The 22510-nt window shown below is 47.5% G+C and overlaps 2 protein-coding genes across 3 annotated transcripts in view; both read right to left on the bottom strand.

The window, feature by feature from the left end:
• ttbk1a (tau tubulin kinase 1a) overlaps positions 1 to 18404 on the bottom strand; it is a 74307-nt gene extending 55903 nt beyond the window's left edge. The window contains exons 1-6 of the mRNA XM_056280073.1: positions 18358 to 18404; positions 9528 to 9686; positions 7350 to 7497; positions 5423 to 5496; positions 3625 to 3765; positions 1281 to 1385 (exon numbers count right to left, since the gene is read on the bottom strand). Coding sequence (XP_056136048.1) covers positions 1281 to 1385; positions 3625 to 3765; positions 5423 to 5496; positions 7350 to 7497; positions 9528 to 9635 — 576 coding nt within the window. The 5' untranslated portion in view covers positions 9636 to 9686; positions 18358 to 18404. The remainder of the gene's footprint in view (positions 1 to 1280; positions 1386 to 3624; positions 3766 to 5422; positions 5497 to 7349; positions 7498 to 9527; positions 9687 to 18357) is intronic.
• Positions 18405 to 21387: 2983 nt separating this feature from the next.
• tpcn3 (two pore segment channel 3) overlaps positions 21388 to 22510 on the bottom strand; it is a 62858-nt gene continuing 61735 nt past the window's right edge. For both annotated transcript variants that reach the window (XM_056280171.1, XM_056280170.1), the window contains 2 exons: positions 22198 to 22307; positions 21388 to 22044 (listed from right to left, as the gene is read on the bottom strand). In XM_056280171.1, the coding sequence (XP_056136146.1) occupies positions 21911 to 22044; positions 22198 to 22307 (244 nt within the window). In that variant the 3' untranslated portion in view covers positions 21388 to 21910. The remainder of the gene's footprint in view (positions 22045 to 22197; positions 22308 to 22510) is intronic.

The raw sequence follows: 22510 nt of genomic DNA, 5'->3' as shown, positions 1-22510 counted from the left end.
TTAAGATTTCCCTTCACTGGAACTGAGGTGCCTAGCCCAACCCCTGAAAAACAACCCCATACCATTACCTGTCCTCCACCAAACTTTACAGTTGGCACAATGCAGTCAGGCAGGCAACAGTCCCCTGGCATCCGCCAAACCCAGACTGGTCCATCAGACTGCCAGACAGAGAAGCGTGATTCACCACACCACAGAACACGTTTCCAGAGTCCAGTGGCAGCATGCTTTACACCGCTCCATCCGATGCTTGGCATTGTGCTTGGTGATGTAAGGCTTGCATGCAGCTGCTCGGCCATGGAGACCCATTCCATGAAGCTCCCGGCTCACAGTTTTTGTGCTGATGTTAATGCCAGAGGAAGTTTGTAACTCTGCAGTTATTGAGTCAACAGAGCATTGGCGACTTTTACGCACTGTGCGCCTCAGCACTCGTTGACCCCGCTGTGTGACTTTACGTGGTCTGCCACTTCGTGGCTGAGTTGCTGTTGTTCCTAAACGCTTCCACTTTCCATAATACCACTTATAGTTGACCGTGGAATATCTAGCAGGGAAGAAATTTCACCAACTGACTTATTGCAAAGGTGGCATCCTATGACAGTACCACACTTGAATCCACTGAGCTCTTCAGAACGACACGTTCTTTCACAAGTGTTTGTCAATGCAGACTGCATGGCTAGCTGCTGGATTTTATACACCTGTGGCAATGGGTCTGAATGAAACACCTGAATTCATTGATTAAGAGGTGTGTCCCAATACTTTTGTCCATATAGTAGCTAGCTAGCTAGCTAGCTAGATAGATAAGATAGATAGATAGATGCCATCTTTAACATGTAAAATGAGCAAAAACCATTTAGAAACTTCACAAGAGGAAATACAGGTGATCACAAAGTGGAAAAAAAGAAATCCCATAAAAACATACCTTTATTAAAATGACCAGTCATTAACGTGTTCTTTTTTCAGTTGTAGGGGACATCATTAAAAAAAATCTCACTTTTATTTTGTTGAGTGATCAACAAAAAATCTCAACGACACACGCCCACGTCCTCACAGAAAGGTGAATCAGTTCATCTGGATACAACCTTTATTGGGAGAAGCGTTTCATCACCCATCCAAGTGACCTCTTCAGTCTCTGGAGAGGTCACTTAGATTTCCTTGCCTGGATTATTGAGCACGCATAAAGACATACCCACGTACTGTAACGCTGGACTCAGTACCGTAGTGATCTCTGATTAAGGTTTAAAATGTGGAACTCCATGTAACCGCTGGACTGGACGGAGACTTACCGGTCGGACCTCTCCCGTGGTGTTGGTGTACTGCCGGGCAAGACCAAAGTCCAGCATGTAGCACTTCCTGTACGTGGAGGGAAGTCGTCCCATAGCAAAGTTAGACTGCAGATACAAAGAACATTTGTTTAGTTGCTTTAGGTTCAAGTTTAGTTCAGTATCATTTAGTTTATCTTAGCTTATCTTAGTTTGTCTTTGCTTAAAAGAAAGCCACTTTATTTTTGTCACTGTACAGATGTTTGGTTACAATGAATGTAACCCATCCTATTGTATAGGAGCAGTGGGCAGCTGAAGTGCCCGGGAACCAACTCCGGTTCTTCTTTCTATTGCCTTGCTCAGGGGCACAGGCAGGAGTAGTAACCCTAACATGCATGTCTTCTTGATGGTGGGAGGAAACTGGAGCACCCAGAGAAAACCCACACAGACACGGGGAGAACATGCAAACTCCACACAGAAAGGACCTGGGATGGCCTGGGGTTCGAACCCAGGACCTTCTTGCTGTGAGGCAACAGTGCTAACCACTGGGCCACCGTGCCACCGATATATCGTCTTTTCTCTTGTCCAGGTGTCTGTGATTTGTGATATGTCCTGGGGTTCGAACCCAGGATCTTCTTGCTGTAAGGCATCAGCGTTAACGACTGGGCCACCGTGTCGCCCTTAGCGCCCTACCTTAGTTTAATTTAATAAAGTTTTAATTTAATCAATTCTAAAAATCTTGTGATACAAACTTTTCTCCACATTGCTCAACGCTAACGTTAAATGCGAGTAATGGAGAGATTTAAGTAAAAGAGAGATATTGATGATGGGGGAAGTGATGATAATGATAATAAACTTTATTTATATAGCACTTTTCTGAACAATGTTACAAAGTGCTTTACAAAGGAAATAAAACCAAACAAGGCTAAAATGAGAATAAGACCAAAGGACTCGAGCACAGGGGATGTGATGGAGATAGCTTTGCAAAGCCAGCTCACAAATTTCACTTTGTTTACTGTGGTTCAAGGCTCAATAGACATTCAAGTGCGTTTAGGGCGTCGTTGGTGGGCGTCGACCAAAAGATTACTTTGCAGGTGATCGGATCAGCCTCAGATCAGTCATATCTGCAAACTCCACTATGTAGAACTGGAGCGCCACCCTTCAGAACATGCTGGTAAACACCACTACTGCTAGCAGGACAGTCCATGTAGCTAGCTAGCTTTATGTACACAATTATTACAGTGTTTGATGAAACTAATTCTACAGCCAGATCAATGCTAACCTCTACTAGCATTGCCACTGTTGTCATTTTAGAAACACAGTGCTGTTCATTGTCATTGTAGACTATGATTTTTGCGGATGACATGTGATCTGTGGTGACAGTAGGGTGCAGGTTGAGGAGAGCCTGGAGTGGTGGAGGTATGCACTGGAGAGAAGAGGAATGAAAGTCAGTAGGAGCAAGATGGAATACCTATGCGCGAATGAGAGGGAGGACAGTGGAATGGTGCAGATGAAAGGAGTAGAGGTGATGAAGGTGGATGAGTTTAAATACTTGGGGTCAACTGTTCAAAGTAATGGGGAGTTCAGAAGAGAGGTGAAGAAGAGAGTGCAGGCAGGGTGGAGTCGGGGGAGAAGAGTGTCAGGAGTGATTTGTGACAGAAGGGTACTAGCAAGAGTTACAGGGAAGGTTTACAAGATGGTAGTGAGACCAGCTATGTTGTATGGTTTGGAGACAGTGGCACTGATGAAAAGACAGGAGGTGGAGCTGGAGGTGGCAGAGGTGAAGATGATAAGATTTTCATTGGGAGTGATGAAGAAGGACAGGATAAGGAACGAGTATATTAGAGGGACAGCTAAAGTTGGACGGTTTGGAGACAAAGCAAGAAAGGCAAGATTGAGATGGTGTGGACATGTGTGGAGGAGAGACGCTGGGTATATTGGGAGAAGGATGCTACATATGGAGCTGCCAGGGGAGAGGAGAAGAGGAAGGCCAAAGAAGAGGTTTATGGATGTGGTGAGGGAGGACATGCAGGTGGCTGGTGTGACAGAGGAAGATGCAGAGGACAGGAAGAAATGGAAACGGAGGATCTGCTGTGGCGACCCCTAACGGGAGCAGCCGAAAGTAGTAGTAGTAGCAGTCGTAATAGTAGTTGTAGTAGTAGTGCTGTTCATTGTCGTCATAGAAACCACTCCACATAGTTCACTGATTGGTCCAGCTCCCACCTGCCGGGCTCAACCGATTCTTAAAGCATCCTTTCCAGACTAATATTTCGCATAACAAAAAACTGAGGTCACAGTTCAGGTTGGCTTTGCGAAGCTATAATGGAGCGATATGATGGAGGATGGAGGCTGGAGGGATCTGTGGTACCGGTTTGACGTCTCGGTGCAGGAAGCCCACGGAGTGAATGGCTTCAATGGATTCCAGAATCTGCTTCCCCAGACGGAGGGTGGTGCTCATGGTGAAGGTACCTCTGGGCTGACTACGCCTTAAATCCGCCAGGTTACGACCCTGAAAAACCAGAAACAAGACCAGACCATGATCAGCATAAAACCTGGGGTTGATATCAATTAAATAATAAAACATGCTAAAATAAAAACATTATTACAACAATCTTTCACATGAAGAAAGACAAGGTTATCTGCACACTGATGAATGAAGTCCCAGATTACTTGAAGTAAAGTTTATTTCCTGCTACGCTTGAGTCACATACACTGTCAGGCATCAAGACATAAACTTACATTTGTATACATTTCCACAAGCCACACTAAACAATCAGAATCAGGATCAGGAACACTTTGTCGTTTCATTTCATGCACTTGTGCACATGAAATGAAACGAAACATTGCTTCCCCCAGCCCACAGCAGTGCAACACAAAGACAAAAACACATCCAAACTACAAGAACACACATATCCAAATTAACACATAGTATATCCGAACTAATGCATACATCTAAAAAAAAAATCACTGTCCAGGAGAATGAACGCCAGACAGGATGACTGTCAGAACTGTTGGTCTGCATGGGGTAGCAGTTAGCTTAGCCTGCCCCTCTTCTGCATCCTGTCAGACCACCCTCCCTGTTTCCTCTTTGGGTCCAGCTCCAGGCAGGGCTGTGGTCCCTGGGCCCACAGGACACACAGACCAAGCTCCCTCAGCTGATCCAGCTCCAGTTCTCCCAGCCAGACACCTTCTACACACCTCCCCACACTCCACAAGACGACACTAAAAACACAGTCCAGGCTAGGCGAGGCCGCCGCCAGACTGCCCTCAGTGTTATCAGAACTGCCAGTCTACATGGGCTAGCAGTTAGCTTAGCTTGCCCTGCTTCCGCATCCTGTCAGACCGCCCTCGGTGTTTCCTCCTCGGGCACAGCTCCAGGCAGGGACGTGGTCCCTGAGCCCACAGGACACAGCAGACCAAGCTCTCCCAGCCGATCCAGCACCAGCTCTCCCAGCCATCAAACGAAGACACACTTAGACACAGACGTGGACAAAGACACTGCATGGACGGTACTAGGTGAGGCCGCCACAAACGTGAATTTGCGCTGCCGTCTTGCCGTCATTCACTGGTGGAACTCACCAGTGAATGACGAATCATGTGCGCAAAAGACACAGCTACCACCAAATATATGACGATGAACGAAACGTTGCATTAAGTAAGTATTCACATCAACTATTTGGGAGTTTTATTTTTCAGTGTGCGGATATCCTCTTTGTTCTTCATTTTGTTTTTTGTTTTTTATCCTGCACCTCAACAATAATGCCATTTTTCAACATACCGATAATATGCCAATATTAAACCGATAATATGCCGATATTATATCAATATTATACTGATAATATATTGATATCAAATCGACAATATACTGATATTAAACCAATAATATACCGATATTATACTGATATTAAACCGATATTATACTGATAATATACCAATAATATACTGATCACATACCGATAATACACACAAAGAGTACTACATATTTCATGATACTATACTATTACATACTAAGAGGGCATTTTTTACATATTTTGTATCATATTGTGGCAACACAGGGAGCAGCAGAGTGTCTTGCATAAGAGCACAGCGTCATGTAAAGATCGCACTGTTAGCGTGCATGTAAAAACACCAAATGTCCATCAGCAGGGTGACACGCAGCAGCTTACCTGCAGCTGCATGACCACGTAGTTGAACTTGTCATTTCTTCCACAGCCAATAAACTTACAAACATGGTTTTTACCTAGAAAAGGAACAAATGATGACGGTCAGTACAGAAAAGAAGGTAAACAGCAGGATGAAGTGAGAAAAAAGTGACTTGAACCACCGCTAACGGGCCCACAACTCACAACATTCTGAAAGCGATATTGACGGATTGAGGCGGATTTACACAGCCTGACTGCAGGCGGGCACATGAGCCGTTATAAAGCTTTAAACCAACTCTGTGAAATACTACTGCCAACATTTACCTGAACATATAAATCCCTCTCTCTCTCTCTATCTCCCTCACTCTCTTGATGAGTCACTAATATGGATATTACTTACGGAAATGTCATCATTACCCATAATCCATCATAATTACAGTGACTTAAAGTCCATCTGATGAGTCACCCCACCCCTCTCCTTCTCGTCAGCCATAGTCAAGCTGAGTCAATTTTATTTGTGTAGCCCAATATCACAAATTACACATGTGCATCAGGGGCTTTTCAGCAACACAACATCCTGTCCTTAGACCACCTCATCGGATAAGGAACAACTCCACGGGACCAGCATCACCATGTAGACCTGACAGGAGGACAGACTGCACATGCACACAGGGCAGACTCACATCACACCATTCACACTCACGGGAGAAGAGACACGCTACAGACTGACTGACTGCCCCACATGTTGTGTAAGAGACTACAGAGCTGGTTTGTCCGGCTGGCTGTCAATCCGTTTGCTCCTTAGTCACCAATAAGCTAACATGAGCAGCGAACCGGGAGCACTTTGTTTAGTTAAATTGGCTACGTTTAATATTTCAGTCTTCCTGAAGCATAATATGACTAGTAAATATCATAACATAATTAGAACACATGATAATGTAGCCAGTATATATCATAATACAATTAGTAAATATGGATGGCTTGCATAATAAAACTAATAACGGATTACATTTATATGGCGCTTCATCTAGACACCCAAACCGCTATATAAATATAAAACATAACATGACTAGTAAATACAATAATAAGACTTGTAAATATCATGATGTAACTTGTAAATATCATGTTATGACTAGTAAATATGACTTGACAGATAAATATGACAATTAAATATTACGAGTTGTAAATGTCACAATATAACTAGTAAATATCAGTAGGTGTTAGTGAGTGGTACTGATTAAAACAAACTTGATTAGTCAGTACCCAGCCCCACTCCCCAGATTTGTACTAGAGGACTTTGAAAATGTCCCACTACATATCCACTACCTCTCTATTTCTATTTGAAACAGATGCTATGATTTGTTGTTGTTGTTGTTATTTCCAACCCGAACACTAGATGGCAGCACTTAGAATGAAGTAACGCAAAATACTTTTGAATTTAACACAAACTTGAAGTACCTCAGAGGTTGCATGAAACCATTTAACCAAAGGGAGCTACCAGTCAGCACCCATGGTGCTAAAACGTTTTAACCTGCAGTATTCTCCTCACCCAGCGTCCTGCAGCCCGATGCTTTTAACAGCCCACATTAATGTTTGTAATCGGAGAGGTATTGATCAGTGCACAGGAAGACGGCAGCAATGTCTGCCATGAGGACAAGCAGATCATTATTCTCTTTTTCCCTCTCTTTTTAAGATTAAATAGCCTTCCTTCAGTCACTGAAAATTACAACACAGCTTTGGATGCTGCAGCAGCAAATGTGTGGGCTGGTGTTGAGCTGCCCTGAACGTGACTTGTCTTTTAAATGATAATGTCATTAGAGAGACACATTAGTCTGGCTAGAGGAACAGAAACTGTTCATTTATCTCATCTCATCTCAGCTCATCCAAGGTGCCTTTCCCTCCAGGTTTTGGTTAGAGAAATTCAATGTCATCCAGAGGTTCTCCTCCTCACCCTGTAGCTTCTTCAGAACCGCCACCTCCATCTTCAGAACCTGTTTGGGCTGCTGGGCTGACTCCACCTTGAGCGCCACATTCTCCCGGGTCAGAATATCCAGCGCCTCGTAGATCTCCCCAAATCCGCCCCCACCAATTTTCTTCAGCTGAAAGGAAGAGGAGGTAGCACCGCACCATTTACTGTAGCTTCATTATCTCAGCACATCACTAGTAGTTAATATTGATAAATACGACGTCATGCAGGTGAGACTTTACAGCAGGGCGTCTGCCCTCCTCTCAACGTCAGTTTAACTTCATGTTTAAATGTATATTTTGGCTGAAGGCTGAGTGAGATCACACCCAGTAGGACTGTGTCTTGGTTGGATGCTCAGCATGAATGTAGAGAGACATGAAAACAATCTTTTTGAGGAGAAACCAAATGAAGAGTATCTAACAACATCTATGGAAGTGGATCGATTCATCAAAGAATATCAGAACAACTAGCTGGCAGGTAAAAAAGAAATAAGGGAATTAGGATTGTTATCTTTCTTTGACGGTTTGCAGAAATGAATAACGATCAATCACAAATAGATAAACTTGGTGTATGGCGGCACCCTGCTCCCCAGTGTTCACCTGTGTGATGTCACACTGATAAAGACAGGAATAACCAGCTGAGCGCTACATGGCCCAGAATAACCGAGCGGTCACATGCAGTGCCATGTGCTGGAACGAGCTGAGCTGTGATTGGCTGAGACAATCTCGTCCTGGTGACTGCTGTCACAGACACAGGAAGTCATTATTCTAGGAAACCAAACTCCCTTCATTTTCAAGGGGACGCAAGAAAAGGTTTATTTCCCTGTAAATGCCATAAATAAACAGAATGAGGATGAAGCTGAACGTAGTGTGTTCTGACCCTCCTCCAATTCACAGTTCTGTTTAAAATGAGGACGCAGCATGAGAAAAACAATCGTTCGGGAAGAGCTTCCATCTGTGTATGAATGGCCGATACAAGCCCTTGTAAAATGGAACAACCATTTTGTCCCTTGTAAGTGTAACGACCATGAACAAATAAGACTCGCTAGCCCTTGGCTAACAGGTCGGACCCTTTAGTCCAGGGGTGAGCAATCTTATCCAGAAAGGGCCGGTGTGGGTGAAGGTTTTTGTTCCAGTCAAGCAGTTACACACCTGACCCCACAAGTCAACCAGCAGAGTCTTGCTGAGGAACTTGATTAGGAGACACAGGTGTTTAACTGCTTGGTTGGAACGAAAACCTGCACCCTTTCTGGATAAGATTGCCCACCCCTGCTTTAGTCGACTGGTTAACGTAGTCGCTCGTGGTGCGGGAGAGTCGGGTTCGCGTCCTGGCTGCGGCGGTTCCCGGCTGCCCCCCCTCGAATTCGCTACATTACACTACCCCCCTCCTCCGGGACCCTTACGCCTCTGGGCGCACGCGCTTCCGATGGCCCCGCCAATGTAGTGAATTCAGGGGGGCAGCCGGGAACCGCCACAGCCAGGACACAGACCCGGATCTCCCGCACCACGAGCAACTACGTTAATCAGTCGACTAAAGGGTCCGACCCGTTAGCCAAGGGCTAGCGAGTCTAGTTATTCATGGTCGTTACATGAGTACCGGCCATGGTGTACCACATTCACCTTTAATACTCGAACCAGTCACACCTTTAACACGTCCTGTCTTCCATCTGTCTGGCTGTCTATCTGTCTGTCTGTCTGTCTGTCTGTCTGTCTGTCTGTCTGTCTGTCTGTCAGTCTGTCTGGAGGGTGAGGTTCAGATCGACATTTCAACATAACTGACTTGTCTTTCGCCTTTCTCGAACAGAAAGTCTTCTGCTATATAGTATTTTGAGTTCTGAAACACTGAACCATATCACTTCTCCTGGGAAAGTCCTACCAGCCACAAACCACTCAAAGGAGCTTTTACTAGAGCGTGAATGATTTTGATATGTACATGTGGATCACTTATTGTCTTCAGAACACCAGCGATAGAAAGTATAAAAAAGGACATTTGTTTGTGTGTACATCTTCAGAACTGTAACTTTAAATAGCAGAAAAAACTTAAGAAGGGGTTCAAATATGAGGTCTTTTTTTGTTGAACATTATTAAAAATTAATCTACATCTGATCTGTGTGATAACTGCCAACCGAGGATGACCTTGGGAGAAGGACATGTGCTGACTCACCACTTTCCACCGGTCTTTGACCATGCAGTTTGGCGGCAGGATGTCGGCCTGCTCTGCGGTTCCGTTCATGTTGGCGTTGTCTTGGTGGCCCGACACTAGGCACTGCATCTGCCAGCCAGACAACACGCGGGCAGCTCCCAGTTTAAACGAGCCATTTATCTGTCAAGGAAAAAGATGCACTGGATTACAACCATCAATTCTCCAGGGAAGCTTCACTGAGAGCCTGGCTCTGTTTCAGCCCCGCCCTGCTTCACTGTTACACAGCTAAACAGTGACCAGTACAACCACAGCCTTCTACTGGTGATCACTGGGAGCTGACCAGTACAACCACGGTCTTCTACTGGTGGTCACTGGGAGCTGACCAGTACAACCACGGTCTTCTACTGGTGGTCACTGGGAGCTGACCAGTACAACCACAGTCTTCTACTGGTGGTCACTGGGAGCTCTGCAGTGGAAGCTGGAACACTATGACAAGGCTCTACAGTACATGATTCACTCAGAGCCGAAGGATTTTCAGAACAAATGCCAATTATAGAGACAAAAGGATCACTATAGTAGAGGGAAATGGTATTTGCAGTAACTGAGGCAAATATCATGGAGATCCATGAGCAGGCAGGAACTCTGGAACCTCTTTAGTTTCACACTGAGGGGAACTTAGTGGAATAAGAGCAAGATGAGCATCTGCATGGTAAACTATACTTTATACACAAGACGATCCATCTGTCTGTCAAGCTCATCTAAAACTAGTGCGCTAATATTTTACAAACTTGGATGGCTGTACTTACGAGTCACAATAAGTACATGTCATGTCAGAGAAACAGAAGAACAAAGACTCAGGGTGGGTACATGGCTGCTGTGCATTTAAAGCAGGTCGCTTTTTACTTTCTTTTCTGACTGACAGAAACATATTTACCATGAAGGATTATCAGTTTTAACATAACCGGTGGGGATTTCCTTTAGGCTAAAAGTGCTGCATGTTTAAGTCCCCAAACCATGCTGGTCTGCATGCAATGCCACCGGCCATCAGTCCTGCATGCAGAGCTAAGCTGGACTAAGCAGCGTGGAGTCCATCATGCCTGGGCTGAGACCCTGTCTACATTGTCCCTGCGCAGTCTTTCAGGCTGCTGCATTCAGGCCATTGTCTCAGGACCACTGCAGAGTCCCGCCCCTGTAGCACAGCAACCCACATTCTGATTGGACGGATTGGACCTTTTTGCTAAGGTGCGGTATCATTGAAATCTTGTTGAATGCTGGTAGGCGAGTGAAATGAATTTCAAACTCTATTTAAATGAATCTTTATCTTGGATGGCAACTTGAAGTTGTAAAATCTTTTTCAAGGGAGACCTGGGAGTTGGGTTTATCTTGCTAACTGTTTCACGTGAAATCATTCCCCGTTGTTGAACTAGCATTGGAGATTAGAGATGCAAATAAATCTCATTTTGCAGACACATATCTTTGAGTACATCTTGGCATTGCAGAGGTTAATTAGGTAAACAAAAACGTACATTCTCGATTTGAATGGTGGAAAGATTTACTGCGCAACAAGTGCCCCTACGAGAAGAAGTGGCGTGAGGAAAGAGGTAGTGGTGAGCTCTGAAGGACGCACTGCTTTTGCTCCAAGACCATATTTCCCTATGGAGGGCTGTTCCTGCCTGCCACTGCCCGTGTGACACATCTGGAATACAGTACAGCTCGTTTCTTGGAGTCCTAAAAGCAGGATGGTTTTTAATAAAATTTGAAAATGAAAAGAAGGATTCGAAATCTCTCTTAAATTTACTCAAAGATATCCGTCAACATACATTGGAATAGTTTGCGCCTCTAATCCCCACCGTTAGTGAGACAACTGAAAGCATTTGGCAGCCAAACAAGCAGCCAGCCTTGCTGCTACCAACCTGCAGCTCCTTCCCCAACCCCACCACCACGAGAGAGCCTGGAGAGAGGAGTCCGTCCACTCACGCCTACCTACCGGCGGCGGTGGTGCTGCTCCGCTGCGGGGGCGGAGGGTCCTCCCACTGCCGAACGGAACCAGAATGGATGCCAAGGCTGTTTAGTCCGGGGGGGGGGGTCTGTCCCCGGGGGGGGGGTAAATCTGACCCCCGGCCCACAGGCAGAATTCTCTGATCAGAATGGATGCCAAGGCTGTTTAGTCTGGGGGGGGGGGGTCTGACCCCCGGCCCAAAGGCAGAATTCTCTGACCAGAATGGATGCCGAGGCTGTTTATTCTGGGGGGGGGGGGGGGTCTGACCCCCGGGGGGGGGTAAATCTGACCCCCGGCCCACAGGCAGAATTCTCTGACCAGAATGGATGCCGAGGCTGTTTAGTCTTGGGGAGGGGGGGGTAAATCTGACCCCCGGCCCACAGGCTTCTCTGTGCCCGACCATGGGTTATTCTCCATCACATGACTTGTTCATGGCCAGCGAACAGCTCCGCCATGTTGGAGGACAGCTAGACCTTGAGTTCGACGACATTTTAAGCGAAAAAAGGGCAAACGTGCAGCGATGTGTCTGTCGCAGGTTAGTTGGGATTATTACGACAGTGACCCTCCGGAGGAGTCGCCATAAACTGATTTACGGCAGTGCCTAGCGGAGCGCCAATAGAGCGCCTTAAACGGCTCTGCCGTAAAGTGTCGTGGCGACGGCAATGACGACACGGATTGTGTAAGACCACCTCGAAGGGGTTTGCGGTTGGAAGGCCACGTCGATGCGGACTGGAGCGTTCAGACAGCGGTCCATGCTGCTGTAACGGATGGATATGTAGACACGGGAACGGGTCGGACCCTTTAGTCGACCGGGTAACGTAGTGGCCCGCGGTGCGGGAGACGCGGGTTCGCGTCCCGGCTGCGGCGTCCCGAGCTGGCCCCCCCCCCCCCCTATTCGCCGCTGCACTCTCCTTGTCCGCCATTGGCGCCCGGGACAAGGCAGACGAACGTATTTGTCTCTCACCTACGATTGCGGGTCCACAAGCCACCCAGGTGTACAATCCAGTCTTCGACAAACGGTTTGGCAAAACACACTTTGCGAAGTTCTGGCGCAAAGGATCAGACTGGAACCACGGAAACCGAGCAAAGAGATTAAGCACTGTAAAATACGGAACCACGACAGCTGTTCTGTATGGACCGAACCTTGAAACAGAACGGACTGTTTAGAAACCGCTTAGCATCGCGCAGGGAGAGCAACACGGGGCGTCCTGCGGCCTGGAGCCGCTGTCCTCCAAAATGGCGGATGTGGCGTCGTACGTGACGTCACACGAGACTGACCCATATGAGGCCTTCTTTCTTTCCGTGTGTTTAGCGTGGAGGACGCGCCGGGTTCTACTGTTGTACACGTATTGAAAATGCAGTGCGACCTGGTGCAGAACCTCTACAGTGTGCAAACCCAGAGGAGCCACCGGGTAAACGGCTCGGTTCTGACCTAAACAACCACAGAACAAGTTAGCATTTTCTGCAGCGTGGTGTTCCCTCCTCGACTCTCTCTCCCCTCCCCCCTCTCCCCCCCAGGGAAAAACGAAGGGCTTTACATTAAACGCCTCAAATGATGTACGTCATCAACATAAAATTACATGGTTTTGCTGTTTTGTTATGTGAAGTAAAATGGATCATTAAACCTCCGCTATGTATATTCTGAAGGAATTAAATTTGTCACTTCAGCAGATGTCTGTGCAGAACATCTTGTAGAACCAAACGTCCACATTGCTCACATTGGTTCTGACCACAGATCTTATATGAGGCATTAGAACCACATCTTGAAGCTGCCATCTGGGCTTGCCAACAACGTCAGGTCATCGCTTGAAAACTTGTCTGTGAGCAGCCTCAACAGGCCAGCCCGTAGGCCTTCAGAGTGACCAATCACTGCAGGGGGGCGGGGCCACAGCATGTCCCTCACAGCGTCCGCATATCGGTCTGAACGTAAACCTGGTTTAGAAGAGTAAATACAAACTGGCAGAACTTGATGTAGATCACATTCAAAAAGAGCATCTCCAGTATTTAAGTCAGACAACTTGCTAACAACATCCACAACAATACTCTGAATAAAGAATAACACCTTTTGTCCACAGCGTGTAATGAGGCCTACGATCTTTGCTGTCCGCTGCGGACGGAGTAAACGAGCTCAGGCTAACATGGTTTGATAAAATCTAATTTTGTGCAGCATAATATAATATAGTGCCATAATATAGCCTAGGATGCTCCCCTCCTCTGCAGTCTACTGTCACATGGGGACTACTGTGGTATAGTATGTTGTGTAGCATAACATAGCCTAGGATGCTCCCCTCCTCTGCAGTCTACTGTCACATGGGGACTACTGTGGTATAATATGTTGTGCAGCACAACATAGCCTAGGATGCTCCCCTCCTCTGCAGTCTACTGTCACATGGGGACTACTGTGGTATAGTATGTTGTGCAGCATAACATAGCCTAGGATGCTCCCCTTCTCTGCAGTCTACTGTCACATGGGGACTACTGTGGTATAGTATGTTGTGTAGCATAACAGCCTAGGATGCTCCCCTCCTCTGCAGTCTACTGTCACATGGGGACTACTGTGGTATAATATGTTGTGTAGCATAACATAGCCTAGGATGCTCCCCTCCTCTGCAGTCTACTGTCACATGGGGACTACTGTGGTATAGTATGTTGTGTAGCATAACATAGCCTAGGATGCTCCCCTCCTCTGCAGTCTACTGTCACATGGGGACTACTGTGGTATAGTATGTTGTGTAGCATAACATAGCCTAGGATGCTCCCCTCCTCTGCAGTCTACTGTCACATGGGGACTACTGTGGTATAATATGTTGTGCAGCACAACATAGCCTAGGATGCTCCCCTCCTCTGCAGTCTACTGTCACATGGGGACTACTGTGGTATAGTATGTTGTGCAGCATAACATAGCCTAGGATGCTCCCCTCCTCTGCAGTCTACTGTCACATGGGGACTACTGTGGTATAATATGTTGTGCAGCACAACATAGCCTAGGATGCTCCCCTCCTCTGCAGTCTACTGTCACATGGGGACTACTGTGGTATAGTATGTTGTGTAGCATAACATAGCCTAGGATGCTCCCCTCCTCTGCAGTCTACTGTCACATGGGGACTACTGTGGTATAGTATGTTGTGCAGCATAACTAAGCCTAGAATGCTCCCCTCCTCTGCAGTCTACTGTCACATGGGGACTACTGTGGTATAGTATGTTGTGCAGCATAACATAGCCTAGGATGCTCCCCTCCTCTGCAGTCTACTGCCACATGGGGACTACTGTGGTATAGTATGTTGTGTAGCATAACATAGCCTAGGATGCTCCCCTCCTCTGCAGTCTACTGTCACATGGGGACTACTGTGGTATAGTATGTTGTGTAGCATAACATAGCCTAGGATGCTCCCCTCCTCTGCAGTCTACTGTCACATGGGGACTACTGTGGTATAGTATGTTGTGCAGCATAACATAGCCTAGGATGCTCCCCTCCTCTGCAGTCTACTGTCACATGGGGACTACTGTGGTATAGTATGTTGTGTAGCATAACATAGCCTAGGATGCTCCCCTCCTCTGCAGTCTACTGTCACATGGGGACTACTGTGGTATAGTATGTTGTGCAGCATAACATAGCCTTGAATGCTCCCCTCCTCTGCAGTCTACTGTCACATGGGGACTACTGCGGTATAGTATGTTGTGCAGCATAACATAGCCTAGGATGCTCCCCTCCTCTGCAGTCTACTGTCACATGGGGACTAGTGTGGTATAGTATGTTGTGTAGCATAACAGCCTAGGATGCTCCCCTCCTCTGCAGTCTACTGTCACATGGGGACTACTGTGGTATAGTATGTTGTGTAGCATAACATAGCCTAGGATGCTCCCCTCCTCTGCAGTCTACTGTCACATGGGGACTACTGTGGTATATGCAGTGTTCAGTTAGTGGAGTGTGTACTGCAGTGTAATGTCCGGGATGGCTCCTAGTGAAGTAAAATATAGTAGTGTGTACATATACACCAGCTGCAGAAACTATAGGGGGGGGATGCTGTGGACCTTTTGCCCCTGCAGTCAAACCTGGTTACAGTCTACCAAACACCTCCAGCTTCCGGTTGCCATGGCAAAAGAACAAAAAACAAAAACAAAACAGTGCAGGATGACGTGAGAGATGATTAACGTGTTCCCTCACATTACAAATCTCTCTGTGCTGTTTCTCATTAACTCATCACGCAGGGAGGTGGGGGGGGGGGGTTGGAGGTATGTGTGTATGTGTCGAGGTGGGCGGGGGAGGGGGGAGGGGGTGAGAGGAGGTGCTCTGCTAGAAGCCGAGGGTTCACATCCCAGTTTGCCTTGGAGTCCGAGTAAAGGTGTGGAAACTGGTTGAGAATCCCACCGAGGGGGTTTGATGCTGCAGCCAGCGTGTGGTCAGACCGCGGGGGAGGGGGGTGGGGGTAGGAGGAGGGGGGGCGGCGTAGATAAACCTCACCATAATTATAAGATTCTTGAAAATCTGACGCCTCAGAACAACTCCTGAGCTTGACAAAATTAGTCGACGCCAAACCCTTCCTCTGTCAGCCTACAAGCCAAGACAAAGTCACACAAGTACACGTTACCTTCACCTGTCAATCACACAGGTAGGCGTGACCTTCACCTGTCAGTCACACAGGTGTGTTGTCGCCACCGCCATGTTTCAGCAGCAACAAGACGAGTTCATCAGAAACACAGAAACACAACAAGTTTTCAGAAACAACAGTTGACCAGAGATGGAGGGATGAGGTGCGGAGGAGAGACTGAGAGATGGAGAGGAGGAGGAAAGACTGAGAGATGGAGAGGAGGAGGAGGAGAGACTGAGAGATGGAGAGGAGGAGGAGGAGGAGAGACTGAGAGATGGAGAGGAGGAGGAGGAGGAGAGACTGAGAGATGGAGAGGAGGAGGAGAGACAGAGATGGAGAGGAGGAGGAGGAGAGACTGAGAGATGGAGAGGAGGAGGAAAGACAGAGATGGAGAGGAGGAGGAAAGACTGAGAGATGGAGAGGAGGAGGAGAGACTGAGAGATGGAGAGGAGGAGGAGGAGGAGAGACTGAGAGATGGAGAGGAGGAGGAGAGACTGAGAGATGGAGAGGAGGAGAGGAGGAGGAGGAGAGACTGAGAGATGGAGAGATTCCTTCACGTCTCAGTTTGGCCCGCGCTCAGAAGGGTCCAAGCTCCACGGGAACTCTACGTTACATGTGCCAAGCCAACAGCTTCCCTGTAATGATGGACGGGTGGGTGGATGGATGGATGGACGGATGGATGAAGTAGCCTAGGAAACGGATGGAGCTGCGAATGAATGAACGTATGAATTTAAACATTGGGGAAATTCACGTGACGGGTGGTCCCGGAAGGACGGACGGATGAGAGTCCGTCCGTGGGAAACAGACGGACGGAAAGGAACGATGATGTCCGCAGCCTCCATCCTGTCTTTGCAGGGCGGCCTGCACGCTGCACTGCATAGTCATGGCTTCTCTGTACGCATGCGCGGCTTTAACAACCCCCTCCGCCCCCCCCCGCTAATAAACTTGGTATGGGTTCCGATGCCCCAGATTGACCCGATTTATAAATTAGCCGTAGTTCAGACGGACACGTCTCACGTCAACGTGTTACCCGGCAGCACGGAGCCGAGCCGGGCCGGGCCGGGCCGGGCCGGGCCGGGCCGAAATAAAACAGTAACGGTAGCCTAACGCTGATGAGGAGGAGGAGGAGGAGGAGGCGCGCCGCGGTGTGTTGGACACCGTGTGGTCCGGTAGGACGGGTGGTGTGTCGTGTGTTACCTGGCAGAAAGAAAATCCCTCTCCCGTCTCTCGGAAAGCTTCATCTGCCGCGGCGCCGCTCCGGAACCCGAACCTCACGGCACCATGTCCCGCCTAGCTAGCGACACCGACACATCCAGTTCCGCTCGATCCGCTTTTTTTCGGGGGGGGGGGATCAGTTCTGTTAGCCGGGCCCCTCTCCGCCGTCCGGACAGGATCCGGACCGAGGCATGGGGTCAGAAAGAGTCCTCTAGGGAATACGTGCCGAAGGGCCCCCGGGTGAAAGCTGGGCCGGTACCGGGTCGGTGAGAGCCCTCTCGGGCTGTTCTGGCTTTCCGGCAGCAGACGTCACGTCAGGTCACCGGGGATGCGGAACGTCTCCTCGTAACACACACACACACTCACACACACACACACACACCGCCTCACCAACACAAAGCAAGACCACTCACCGTCCGCCACAAAACATAGACCCCATTCCTCCCGGTCCGCTTCTTAAACCGAACCCGTCTCTGCCCTCGGCCGGCACGCGGACGCTCCGCATCGGATCCGGTCCGGTCTGCTCCGGTCCTCAGTTTGTCCGCACTGCAGCCCGCCGGAGACCCTCCTTCCCCTGACGGCTTCCTGACGGCGGGGGGCGCTGTTCACACCCCGTCCCGCCTCGGCAGCCCGTCATGTACCACAATACCGAGCCTACGGAACCGGACCCGACACACCGGGCATCATACGTAGCGTGAAAACGGATATCCTACGTGTGGACCACCACCTGTCAATCAAACATCTGTATTTTAAGCTCACGATACAGAAACGAATCAAGCGTCCCGGACCACGACCCAAACCCCGCGAAACGTCCCGACCGCGACAGAACCACACACACACCCCTGCTGGACGGGGCATGCATGAGAACCTCCGCTTCGTGTGTGTGGCTGAGAGGCAGCTGGACTAACCCCGCAGCCCGCCGCATTTCACGCATTTCTGCTCCCCCCCCTCCCCTCCCCGACCCAGCGGCCTTCCCCCCGCCCGCCGCACAATAGCCAGCCGCTGGGTCCGCGTCGGTACCGAAGAAACCCGCGTGTTTCACCCTCACCTGACGCCACGCTTCTCCGTCCGGAACACCACGAAATCCGGGAGCGCCTTTCCGCCGAGCATCGTTTGGCCTTCACATCCACTCCTCCATTTCTACAGCATCCTCCTCCTCCTCCTCCTGCTGCTGCTGCTGCTGCTGCTCGGAGCCATTCCCAGCATCAGCATCATGACACACGCACGCGCGCACACACACACACACGCACACGCACACTCTACATGATTCGCCAGGCATCTTCCTCTGTGCCTGGCTCGCTCATACTTGCCCATACTGCCATCTGGTGGACCGGAGGGGAGACGCAGATGAACCCTTCCATCACTAGTTTATACGTACTTGGGTGATTCTTCAGTTAAGGGAGTTTTCAAGAAAAAAAAACCTTTTTTTGAAAAAACAATTATTGTATTTGTTAGTTAGGTGGTGTTAGCTATGGAAAAGATTTGTGTGTCTCAGTGATGACATTTTGATACTTTTTCAGTATGTTGAAAATTCAAACGTGCCAGAATTTCACTGTTGTGAGCTCGTCCCCGAACCAGACATTTCACTTCCCCTCTATAATAAAGTCCTCCATGGTCAAATTCATCAAAGCTCTCCTTTGCATTTTCTCATCGTAATTTAAAAAGACACATTTCACATTCATATGGTTTATATATGTGCAGTTTGCACATGTTTTATAGTTAAATATGGCTGTCCCTCATACATCTGTCATTACGTCACACCCAACATGTCACAGCAACGACGTTTTTTCAAACAACAACAACGTGGTTGCCATGGAAACGAGGAGTGCGAGAGGGACGTGAGCAGTCATGGCAGAAGCGTGACTTTTTCTGTCCCAAATGTAATGTGAAGGTTTATATGTCCTGATCTGACAGGATGGTTATTACACATGTAGTAATGTGAAGGTTTATATGTCCTGATCTGACAGGATGGTTATTACACATGTAGTAATGTGAAGGTTTATACGTCCTGGTCTGACAGGATGGTTATTACACATGTAGTAATGTGAAGGTTTATATGTCCTGATCTGACAGGATGGTTATTACACATGTAGTAATGTGAAGGTTTATATGTCCTGATCTGACAGGATGGTTATTACACATGTAGTAATGTGAAGGTTTATATGTCCTGATCTGACAGAATGGTTATTACACATGTAGTAATGTGAAGGTTTATATGTCCTGATCTGACAGGATGGTTATTACACATGTAGTAATGTGAAGGTTTATATGTCCTGGTCTGACAGGATGGTTATTACACATGTAGTAATGTGAAGGTTTATATGTCCTGATCTGACAGGATGGTTATTACACATGTAGTAATGTGAAGGTTTACATGTCCTGACCTGACAGGATGGTTATTACACATGTAAGCAATGTGAAGGTTTATATGTCCTGATCTGACAGAATGGTTATTACACATGTAAGTCATGTGAAGGTTTATATGTTCTGATCTGACAGGATGGTTATTACACATGTAAGTCATGTGAAGGTTTATATGTCCTGATCTGACAGGATGGTTATTACAAATGTAAGTCATGTGAAGGTTTATATGTCCTGATATGACAGGATGGTTATTACAAATGTAAGTCATGTGAAGGTTTATATGTCCTGATCTGACAGGATGGTTATTACACATGTAAGTCATGTGAAGGTTTATATGTCCTGATCTGACAGGATGGTTATTACAAATGTAAGTAATGTGAAGGTTTATATGTCCTGATCTGACAGGATGGTTATTACAAGTCATTACCTAACACATTACTGAGTATTTTAGTTCAGAAATAAGATATTTCACTTTATTCACGTATGTTCATTGTACATTGTATGCTAGCTAAGAAGCTAGCTTAGCAAGTCTGAGACTTAGCCAAGTTTTTCTCCAAAGACGGAAACTTGTCATGACCATCACGTGTCATGACCATCACGTGTCATGACATCACGTGTGATTACATCACATTTTGCTGTTACAGCTTTGAGAAAATCATCATAACATCAAACTTATTTACAAACTTATTTGCTATTGCTGCTACTACTACTGCTACTGCTACTACTACTATTTCTGTTACTACTATTATACTACTACTGATACTCCTACTCCTACTACTGCTGCTGCCACTACTACTACTGATACTACTGCTATTGCTGCTTCTACTACTGCTACTACTACTGCTATTGCTGCTACTACTATTATACTACTACTGCTACTCCTACTCCTACTACTGCTGCTGCCACTACTACTACTGATACTACTACTGCTATTACTCATCATCGGCAGACACTGGAAGCGAGTATGACTGTCCTTTATGGAGGACACCTGTGCATGACTTTGTTTAACATAGGGAGACTGGTTCACCGACAGCCACCACACGGTCCTTGACAGATCTGGATCAGGGTCCACTGGCATGGAGTCCAAGATGACTGGCGGCCCATTTCTGCTGCAGCCTTCATCCACCTTCCCAGCCATTGTGCTGCCCCCCTAAAGTCAGCCATCATCCTTCGCTTGTTCCACCGTTGAGGTCTTGGTTGGATTGCTCTTTGTCAGGGGCCTCCCCTTTGACCTTACCACCATGGGTGACCCTACCAGGAGCATAGCTCCAGACGGCATTGCTCTCGGGATCTCAGGACCCCGCAAGCTTCTCCACCACGACAAGGTAACAATCCACGGAGAAGACTACTACTACTACTACAACTACTTTATATAACACTACTACTACTACTACTGCAACTACTTTATATAACACTACTACTACTTTATATAACACTACTACTACTACTACTACTACTACTTTCAGCTGCTCCCGTTAGGGGGCGCCACAGCGGATCATCCGTCTCCATCTCTTCCTGTCCTCTGCATCTTCCTCTGTCACACCAGCCACCTGCATGTCCTCCCTCACCACCTCCATAAACCTCCTCTTTGGCCTTCCTCTTCTCCTCTTCCCTGGCAGCTCCATATTCAGCATCCTTCTCCCAACACACCCAGCAGAATAGAGAAACATGATCTGCAAATTTGCCTTTCAGTATTTTAATATTATTTTTGGCCTTGGCGTTTCCTTTTCAGCATTTCATTGATATTTTAAGTCTGCTCAATCTGTCGTGTATGTGCAGACGTGTCATCTGGGGGTCTGGACTCTGTATAGGTTGGTTTGCCGTCGTTTCTCAGCGCTGTCTGCTATGTGAGCCTGAGGATATAATGGAGACTCCATAAACCTTCTCATTCGGACGAACTGAAGACAAAAAAACACACGCACACGGAAAATCCTTCTTGGCAGAAAAGCCTTGAGTGCATGTTTGTGATATATATATATGTATATATATATATATATACAGAGCGGTAGGCCTACAAGTCATATAAAAATAGACAGATAGATACAGATACAAGGATATCCAAAATAACATTAGGTATGGCTTCAGGAACAATACTGACTCATAGAGTTTACATATTACACTTGACAATCTGACAGTATGCACCCGTGATCACACCCAGCACAACAGTGTAAACACGATACTGGACTGTTGTTCCCTCATGTTCTATATATTCATATGTATTTATATGCATCTGGTGGTTATACAGAGCCGAAGATGGGATTTGGGAAGTTCATATTTGAAGAGTCGTCTGGATCGCCGTCCTCACGGAGGTCCTCGGGACTGAGATCCGCCTCAAACATCCGCTGTAGCAACCCGTCCACCGTCCTGTATCCTGCAGGAAGACAACCACAGCGTCACCACGGCAACCGGCCATGTCACATGACCTCCGGCTCATCCGGCCAGAACTCTAGTTATTGTTTTATCCCCTCGTTTTGTCAGCGCAACAAAGGCAGTGGTTTTACATGTATACAAGTCAGGCCCGTACTTTTAGAAGCGATCTTGAACATCAGCGTGTGCTTGCTCTGGCCGGGTTCTGAGCCCCCGCTGCCGTCGCTGGTCTCCATGGCGTTCACCAGGTTTTCTTCCAGCTGCTCCCTACAGAAAGCAAAGCAGTCACTCACAGGAAGGGAAGAAGACACTTACGAAGCCTGTGTTCAACATGACGCTTCATTCTGCAACTTTTCTTCCAGACCCCACAACACCACCAGTCATCTTCACCACGGGTGGAGACGCTCTCCAGTCTCCGTATACCGCTGGTGAGATGTTCTGACCGGGTAGGGCGAACACTGGTGCAGCAG

The sequence above is a fragment of the Lampris incognitus genome, chromosome 5 (genome assembly GCF_029633865.1).
Source record: "Lampris incognitus isolate fLamInc1 chromosome 5, fLamInc1.hap2, whole genome shotgun sequence".
NCBI lineage: Eukaryota > Metazoa > Chordata > Actinopteri > Lampriformes > Lampridae > Lampris > Lampris incognitus.
The sequence above is the reverse complement of the archived record's forward strand: the minus strand, read 5'-3'. Positions and strand labels throughout refer to the sequence as shown.